Raw genomic sequence first — 10000 nt, 5'->3', positions numbered from 1 at the left:
CACACCGCCGGAGATCCTAGACCCACACACGCCGCGGGGACTTTTCTCGTCGGGGACCTTGCCCCCCCCCCCTACTTCGGAGACGTTAGCCCCTGATTCAGGCCACCGCTGCTGTACAAACGTGGCATCTACGAGGTGCCGCCAACTGCGGCGCGCACGTGCCGTCGGCCTCCCTGGCGACAGACCTACGGAGCCGCAGCACACGACCAAAGCACAACGGGAACAATTGCATTGGGACCGAGAAGAGACGGAGAGAGAGAGAAGACAGCGAGAGAGAGAGAAGATGAGAGAGAGAGAGAGGAGAGAGAGAGGAGAGAAGAGACAGGAAGAGGAGAGCGCACGGGCGAGGGAGAGGAGAGAGGGAGAGGAGAAGAAAAGAGAGAGAGAGAGAGAGGAAGGACGAAGTAGAGAGAGGAGAGGAGAGGAGAGAGAGAGAAAGAGAGAGAAGGAGAAAGAAAGAGAGAGAGAAGAGAGAGAAGGATGGAGAGAGAGAGAGAGAGAGAGAGAGAGAGAGAGGTCGTGTGTGCTATTCGCGGATGAAAGGATTGTAGATTCGGAAGACGTTGCGCTACGATCGATGATGTAGATGATGATCATGAGTGCATGGCCAGCTACCATGACTCTCGACTGCCTGCCTGCCTGTCTGTAATATATTCGGCCGCGTTCAAACAACGCCTTCAGACTAATTAGTGTGCGCGTCGATCACGTGGCCGCACGCTGACGTCACGTAGTTCGACAGACGCCTCGGAAGTAGCAACAGCAGCAGCAGCAGCAGCAGCAGCAGCAGCAGCAGCAGCAGCAGCAGATATTATGATGCGCGTAACTACACCTATTAGGGTAACTAGATGGAATGATAGCCAACATCTAACGAAAGCACTTTGCAAATTAAGGGGAGACAGAATTCACAAACGATTCATATGGAAGTCGGCACGTTAGAGAGAGAGAGAGAGAGAGAGAGAGAGAGAGAGAGAGAGAGGAGTGTGAGAGAGAAGGTGGAGGGAGTGAAAAAGAGAGGTAGAGAGAGGGGGAAGAGAGAGAGAGAACAAGAGACAGAGACAGAGACAGAGAGACAGAGAGAGAGAGAGCGAGAGAGAGCGCGCGCCCGAGAGAGTGAGAGAGAGCGCGCGCCCGAGAGAGAGAGAGAGAGAGAGAGAGAGAGAGAGAGAGAGAGAGAGAGAGAGAGAGACAGAGACAGAGACAGCGAAGGGGGAGCGAGATAACGCGCTTGTTTGCCTGTAGTGTAAATGCATGTACATGAAAATGATCTGCTTCCCCCGATACCTAATTACGCAATAGCTGACTCCGACTAGCCATGCTACCATGACCGCCAGGATGCAGTGAGCCGCACTCCGAATCTCATTACATCCTGCCGCCGCGCCGGCCGTTGCGACGCTGACGCTAGCAGCAACGAGCCATTAGTCGTCGCTTGCGACACCATTCGCAACGTTGTGCAAACACCAGCACCCCCCCCCTCCCTACCACGACCACGACCACCAACAACCCCCACCCCAGCCCTCTCCACACCGACTCCCCCTATGAGCGAAATGAGCGAGTGAGCAAACGTGACAGAGAAGACATGACAAGTGGTGAATAATTTTCTCAGCAAAATGCTAAAAGCAACCGTTCCTTATTTATTCTCCCCAAAAAAATGATATATGACAGAATGATCGCGCAGGGGGGCCGATGTCACACCGGCGGCATAGCGCCAACAGAAAACATGAAGCAGCAAAAAGAACTAAAAAATCTCCGAGCGTCTGCGGCGTGTATAAACACCACGACTACACCTTCGCGTATCAACGCCAACCATAATAACAGAAACAACTGAGATGCGAGCTCCACTTCAATTGTTTTTGGTCCGCCACATACTTTCTATAGAGCATATATATATATTCGTACAGGATATTACGCAAAACTTATGACCCGTGTCACGGGGCGCTCGTTTGGAGAACAGTGGATAAACTATCACCGGCTGAAGCTGAAATGATAGTCAATTACACAGAAAACGCCAGAATGGGGTTTTCATGGGGGACTGGGTTGACAGTTTTTTACGGAGTTGGGCTCTCAGTCATTTCTGCAGCAACGTCCATAAATATAATCAATAGCTAATAAATACCTAGAGTGTACAACGGGAAAACGGGAAAATAGTGCTATTTCACGCCAATATTATTCTACTTTGTGTGCGGTTCTAGACTGAGTTCCAATATCTTGGCCTAGGAGTACCGTAGAGACAAGCGGTTGGTCTTATTTTAGAGAGCAAAGAATGCAATCCCATAAAATTATTCTAGACTCGCAGGCAAAGTAGAATAATATTGCCGTGAAATCGCACTATTTTCCCGTTGTACATGCACTCTGGGTATTTATTAGCTCTTGATATAATGTAGGCACACACATACACTTTAGTTAAATATGAGAATGAGTGAAAAGGGTTAGGGTGCACAAGTTCGCATGAGTGTAAGCATGATAATGATTACCATGACGACAAGATCCTCTGGTGAGAATTTACAGGAGGAAGAGGAAAATTCACGTGAACAAAAATATCAAAGTATAATCTGGATCACAGTAAAACACCAATGCTTTAAAATGTCAGGTACTAATAACACCCTAGTAATCACTACGCTACATGCTACAGATATGCTATCAACTCGAAAGACTCTTGAATAAAACTCAACGGAAATTACTATCTACCACATACTGCCTAGCCGAGCTTCCTATGTGGGCCACAAGAAGTCTGCTTGTCCACTCCAGGAACCTGCCGTGTGCCGTGGGACAGTCCAAGATTGAATCCGCACGTCCCATGCTAACTTTCCACACCGATATTTTTCCGAAATTATAGATGCAGCAACTTTTTTCTCTCGTATAAACCTAAAAGCACTATGGACGAAATTCGCCCCCTTGCCATTGCTACCCGGACGGCGGTCACGGACAACAATAGTAACGAAAACATTCTCATATTATTACAAGTCATATACAATGACAAAGTCATCTGTCGTCGTACGTGTATACATATGTGTGTGTGTGCGTGTATACGTATGTGCGTGTGTGTGTGCGCGCGCGTGTGTATTTGTGTGTATTGGTGTGTGTGTGCGCGTGTATACGTGTGTATGTTTGTGTGTATTGGTGTGTGTGTGTGTGTGTTTGTGTATATATTGATGTGTATACGTGCGCGTGTGCACTGTTCACGGGTCTGCACCCAGACCGCGCGTCTCGTGCCTGTACAGGTGGCGTCGCCTAGCGGCTGCTCGTCCCCATGCTGTTCTGTCGCATGCGCTTGCTCTCCTCCTGCGTGATCTTCTGCTGCATCAGATACTGCGCCATCTGTATCTGCGTCGCCGTGCCGACGATCGACACGAGCCGGTTGTGCGTGCCCGGCGCGAAGATGCCCTTCTTGCTGATCTGTATGTTGGCGCCGCTGTAGTTCTGGATCTCGATCAGCGTGCGGCCGCCCGGTCCCAGGATCGCGCCGACGATGTTGTCGTTGATCTCCACCTCGACCTTCGACGGGTCCTTCTCGGGACTCTTGCTCCCGCCGCCGCCGCCGCTGGACACGCCGTTGAACGACGTCGGGCTGCCCATCATGTTGGAGCCGAGCGACTGGCTCTTGTAGTCGCCGAACGACGCCGCCGCGTCGCTGATTCGGCATCCGTACGCCTCACCGCCGCCGCCGCGACCCGGGCTCAAGGGGGCGCTGCTGCTGCCGACGGGCCCGTATCCGTTTCCGCCGCCGCCGCCGCCGCCGCCGCCGAACGAGGTGCTCAGCAGGGAGTTGGCGTTGTTATTGCCGAAGAGGTTCGCGTTGCTGAGGGAGGCGGAGGAGGTGGAGGTGGCGCCACCGGCGGCCGCGAGCGCCTGCAGGCCGTTGAGGCCGATCGCGAGCAGGCCGTAGTTGGCGAGCGTGTTCATCGCGACCGTGATCTCGGCCGTCGCCTGCTCCGTGAAGCCGCTGCCGCGCAGCGTCGCCTGGATCTGCTCGAACATCTGGTTGCCTCCTCCGCCGCCGCCGCCGCCGCCTCCGCCTCCGAGCGCGGCCGACGCCGCCGCGAGGCTCGCCAGCGTGCCGCCGATGCCGGCGCCCCCGTTCATGCTGCTCGCACTCACACCATTGCCGCCTCCGCCTCCGCCGCCGCCGCCGCCTCCGCCCAGCATGTTGGAATGCGTCTGCCCGCCGGCCTGCTGGATCGCGTACGGCGAGCCCGTCGGGTTGACGTTGGCGACGGGGCCGGAGAAGTCGGCGTACGTGACGTTGGGACAGCTGCCGCTCTGCGGATCGTCGGCGATCTTACCGACGATCATCTGCAACGACGAAGCCGACGACAAACTATTACTCGCACGCGCGCAGTACGATCGATCGCCGCGTCAGGGACAGGAACAGGAACTTACTGTCGGCTACGGGAGATGAATCACAGAGGCATGGACGGGAACTTACTGTCGGCTACGGGAGATGACTCACAGAGGCAGGGAGGGGGACTTACTGTCGGCTACGGAAGATGAATCACAGAGGCATCTCTTCGTTCCTGTTTTTCTCGACCTACTTATTCTCTTCAACCCTTCTCTCCTTTCTAGTTCTCTCTCCCTCCGTCTCCACCCTCTCCTGCTCTATTCCCCTAGTATCTTTGAATTTTTGCGGATCAGCTTTTGCCTCCTTAGTTTACTAACAATCTTCCTTCCTGCACTACACCAAACCACGACTCATGCGCTAAAACATAGAGAGAAATTTGAACTAGAACATACGCTATGACCGATAATAAATTACGGGTTTGAATAAACCTAGTGACGTTACAACGCACACATTCAGAATCCGACACTTGAAACGACGTTTTCGTATCATGCGTGTAAGTGCGTCTAATGATGGGGCCTCATAAATCACCTCACAAGCCATGCACACGCCATTCACACATGAGTTATTCATTCAACCACGCTTCAAATACATACACCGTCAGCACCAAACCGTGGAAGAATGCGTTGGTTAAACCGATGCTCACCACTTCTGTTTAGTGGGTGTATTCAGCAATCTAGACAGCCATATATATCGAAACTTTGTTATCCGACTATCATGTGGCATGTCTACCCACACGCGGGAACATGCAATGTAGAACAACTTGGAAAGAGAGTATAGAAGCGCCAAAAATAGAGATTAAATGAATGTGTGTCTACGTGTGTATACGCCATCATTGCTAACGAATAACTGTTGGGTAAATCATAGATGCGAGATCATCTCTACGAAGACTAACCTTTCACCATTCTTCATCCATCGATGTGCTGACAATTTCATTCTCATCTTTTGGAAGATGGATGTTAAAGCGGTATGGGGTCCATCCTCGTCACCATTTCTTAACGCCATCCCTCAAGGAAAAAAACACCGATATACTTCAACGAAATTGAGATATGGCTTGTGATTGTAAAGCAAAACCAACACGTTCGTCATAATAATAAACTAAAATTTAATTAGTTGAGTATTTATATGACTTAAAATATAGCCACCTATGGACTATATAGGCACCTATCTAAGTTTCGATTACACGTAACCACCGTTAACGAGTCACTTAAAGCCGCACTATGGTAACCCGCGTCCCTGCCTCTATGCAGTTCATCTCTCGTAGCCGAATAAGTCCCCGTCATTCGCTCTGTGAGTCTCTCTCGTAGCCGACATTAAGTCCGCCGTCCATGCCTCTGTTGAGTATGCTCTCGTAGCCGACAGTAAGTCCCCGTCCCTGCCTCTATGAGTCCATCTCTCAGCTACCACATAAGTCCCCGTCCATGCCTCTGATGAGCATCTCTCGGGTAGCCGACATTAAGTTCCCCGTCCCATGCCTTCTGTGAGTCATCTCTCGTAAGCGCGACGAAGTCCCCGTCCCTGCCCTATTGAGTCATCCTCCCAGTAGCCGACAGTAGACAGTCCCCGTCCCTGCTCTTGTGAGTCATCTCCCGTAGCCGACATTAAGTCCCCGTCCGCTGCCTCTATGAGTCATCTACTGCTCGTAGCCGACAGTACAATCCGCCGTCCCTCTCATGTGAGTCATCTCCCGAGCCTACAAGTAAGTTCCGATCCATGCCTCTGTGATCATCTCTCGTAGCCTACATAAAGTCCACGTCCGCTGCCTGTGAGTCATGCTCACGTAGCCACATTTAAGTCCACCGTCCCTCAACATCTGTGATTCATCTTCCCGAGGCCTGACAGTAAGTCCGTCCCTGCCTCTGTGCAGTCACTCTCCGCCGTAGCCGACAATAAAGTCGCCCGTCCCTGCCTCTGTGAGTCCATCTCCCGAAGCCGACAGTAAAGTCTCCGTCACATGCCTCTGTGATCATCTCCCGTAGCCGACAGTAAGTCCCGGCTCCATGCATCTGTGAGTTCATCTCCCGTAGGCCGACAGTAAGTCCTCGTTCCATGCCTCTCAATGGTCATCTCTTCGTAGCGAACAGTATAGTCCGCCGTCCCTGCCTCTGATGTGAGTCATCTCCCGTAGCCCGACAGTAAGTCCGCGTCCCTCGCCTCTGTGAGTATCTCCCGTAGCGCACACGTAAGTCGCCCGTTCATGCCTCTATGAGTCATCTCCGTAAGACGCAGTTTTAATCACCCGTCCTGCCTCTGCGTAGAGTCATCTCCCGTAAGACGACAGTAAGTCCCCGTCACCTGCCTCTGTGAGTCATCTCCCGTAGCCGACAATAAATTCCCGTCCCGCCTCTGTGATCAATCTCCCGTAAGCCGAACAGTAAAGTCCCCGCGCCTGCCTCTGTGAGTCATCTCCCGTAGCCGAGAGTAAAGTCCCCGTCCCTGCCTCTATGAGTCATCTCCCGTATCCAAGGTGAAGTCCCCGCGCCTGCCTCTATGAGTCATCTCCCGAGTACCGACAGTAAGTCCCCCGTCCTGCTCTATGAGTTCATCTCCGCGTAGCCGAGAGGTACAGTCCCCGTCCTGCCTCTCTATGAGTCATCTCCCGTAGGTGACAGTAAGTCCCCTCCGGCTGCCTCTGTGAGTCATCTCCGTAGGCCGACAAGTAAGTCCCCGCTCCATGCCTCTGGGATTCATCTTCCTAGCCGACAGTAAGTCCCCTCCCTGCCTCTGTGAGTCAGATCCCCAGTAAGCGACAGTAAGTTCCCGTCCATGGCCATCTGTGATTCATCTCCCGTAGCCACAGTAGAGTTCGTTCCTGTCCCTGACGCGGCGATCGATCGTACTGCGCGCTGTGCGAGTAAATGTTTTGTCGTCGCTTCGCTGTTGCACGATTATCGTCGGTAAGTATCGCGCGACCGATCCCGCAGGCGAGCTGTCCAACGTCACGTACGCCGACTTCTCCGGCCCCTTCGCCAGACGTCCAACCCGACGGGCTCGCCGTACGCGATCCAGCAGGCCAGCCGGGCAGACGACAGTGGCCAACATGCTGGCGGAGGCCTTGCGGCGGCGGAGGCGGAGCGGCAAATGAGTGATGACGAGCCAGCATGAACGGGGGGGCGCCGGCATCGCGGCGGAGGCGGCCGAGCCTCCCGGCCCGGCGTCGCGCGCTCGGAGGCCGGAGCAGCCGCGGCAGCGGCGCGGAGGCAGGCAACGGCAGATGTTCGAGGGCAAGATCAGGCGACGCTGCGCGGCAGCGCTTCACGGAGCAGGCGACGGCCGAGATCACGGTCGCGATGAAACACGCTCGCCAACTACGGCCTGCTCGCGGATCAGCCCTCAACGGCCTGCAGGCGCTCGCGCCGCCGCCGGTGCGCCACTCCACCTCCTCGCCTCCCTCAGCAACGCGAACCTCTTCGGCAATACAACGCCAACTCCCTGCGTGAGCACCTCGTTCGGTCGCGGCGGCGGCGGCGGCGGCGGCCGGAAAAGGATACGGGCCAGTCGGAGCAGCACGCCCCCTTGAGCCCGGGTCGCGGCGCGGCCGGTGAGGGCAGTACGGATGCCGAATCAGCGACGCGGCGGCGTCGTTCGGCACGACTACAAGAGCCAGTCGCTCGGCTTCCAACATGATGGGCAGCCCGACGTCGTTCAACGGCGTGTCCAGCGGCGGCGGCGGCGAGCAAGAGTCCGCGAGAAGGACCCGTCTGAAGGTCGAGGTGGAGATCAACGACAACATCGTCGGCGCGATCCGGAGTCCGGGCCGGCGGCCGCACACGCTGGATCGAGAGTCCAGTATATCCAGAACTACAGCGGCGCCAAGCATACAGATCAGCAAGAAGGCATCTTCGCGCCGGGCACGCACAACCGGCTCGTGTCGATTCGTCGGCACGGCGACGCAGATACAGATGGCGCAGTATCTGATGCAGCAGAAGATCACGCAGAGGAGAGCAGCGCATGCGGCAGAACAGCATGGGACGAGCAGCCGCTAGCGACGCCGCCACCTGTAACAGGCCACGAGACGCGCGGTCTCGGGTGCAAGACCCGTGAACAGTGCACTACGCGCACGTATAAGCACATCAATATATACACAAAACACACACACACACCCACCAATACACAAAACATACACACGTATACACGCGCACACACACACCAATACACACAAATACACACGTGACGCGCGCGCCACGACACACACGCACATACGTATACACGCACACACACACATATGTATACACGTACGACGACAGATGACTTTGTCATTGTATATGACTTGTAATAATATGAGAAGTGTTTTCGCGTTACTATTGTTGTCCGTGACCGCCCGTCCGGGTAGGCAATGCAAGGGGCGAAATTTCGTCCATAGTGCTTTTAGGTTTATACGAGAGAAAAAAGTGTGCATCTATAATTTCGGAAAATATCGGTGTGGAAAGTTAGCATGGACGTGCGGATTCATCTTGGACTGTCCACGGCACACGGCAGGTTCCTGGAGTGGACAAGCAGACTTCTTGTGGCCCACATAGAAGCTCGGCTAGGCAGTATGTGGTAGATAGTAATTTCCGTGAGTTTATTCAAGAGTCTTTCGAGTTGATAGCATATCTGTAGCATGTAGCGTATGTGATTACTAAGGTGGTTCTTAGTACCTGACATTTTAAAGCATTGGTGTTTTACTGTGATCCAGATTATACTTTGATATTTTTGTTCACGTGAATTTTCCTCTTCACCTCCTGTAAATTCTCACCAGAGGATTCTTGTCGTCATGGTAATCATTATAATGTCTTACACCATGCGAACTTTTGCACCCTAACCCTTTTCACTCATTCTCATATTTAACTAAAGTGTATGTGTGTGCCTACATATACATCAGAAGCTAATAAATACCCAGAGTGCATGTAACAACGGGAAAATAGTGCGATTCACGGCAAGTATTATTCTACTTTGGCCTGCGAGCTAGAATAATTTTATGGGATTGCATTCTTTGCTCTCAAAAATAAGACCACCGCTTGTCTCTACGGTACTCCTAGGCCAAGATATGAGACTCAGTCTAGAACCGCACACAAAGTAGAATAATATTGCGTGAATAGCACTATTTTCCCGTTTCCCGTTGTACACTCTAGTATTTATAGCTATTGATTATATTTATGGACGTTGCTGCAGAAATGACTGAGAGCCCAACTCCCGTAAAAAAACGTCAACCCGAGTCCCATGAAACCCCATTCTGGCGTTTTTGTGTAATTGACTATATCATTCAAGCTTCAGCCGGTGATAGTTTATCCACTGTTCTCCAAAACGAGCGCCCCGTGACACGGGTCATAAGTTTTGCGTAATATCCTGTACGAATAATATATATCTTATAGAAAGTATGTGGCGGACCAAAAAACAATTGAAGTGGAGCTCGCATCTCAGTTGTTTCTGTTATTATGGGTATGGCGTTGATACGCGAAGGTGTAGGTCGTGTGTTATATCACGCCGCAGACGCTCGGAGATTTTTTTAGTCTTTTTGCTGCTTCATGTTTCTTGTTGCGCTATGCGCCGGGGTGACACTCGGCCCCCCTGCGCGATCAATTCTGCATATATTCATTTTTTTGGGGAGAATAAATAAGGAACGTTTGCTTTAACATTTTGCTGAGGAAAATTATTCACCACTTGTCATGTCTTCTCTGGTCACGT

General features: G+C 52.7%; 1 protein-coding gene across 1 annotated transcript in view; it reads right to left on the bottom strand.

Annotated features, from left to right (window-relative positions):
- Positions 1–2321: 2321 nt before the first annotated feature.
- LOC106808745 (RNA-binding protein Nova-1-like) overlaps positions 2322–10000 on the bottom strand; it is a 60774-nt gene continuing 53095 nt past the window's right edge. Inside the window, exon 5 of the mRNA XM_014811591.1 lies at positions 2322–4290. Coding sequence (XP_014667077.1) covers positions 3229–4290 — 1062 coding nt within the window. The 3' untranslated portion in view covers positions 2322–3228. The remainder of the gene's footprint in view (positions 4291–10000) is intronic.

Source organism: Priapulus caudatus, unplaced genomic scaffold, assembly GCF_000485595.1.
Source record: "Priapulus caudatus unplaced genomic scaffold, Priapulus_caudatus-5.0.1 Scaffold13, whole genome shotgun sequence".
NCBI classification, from domain to species: domain Eukaryota; kingdom Metazoa; phylum Priapulida; class Priapulimorpha; order Priapulimorphida; family Priapulidae; genus Priapulus; species Priapulus caudatus.
Note: the sequence above shows the minus strand (reverse complement) of the source record. Positions and strands in the feature narration are given on the sequence as shown.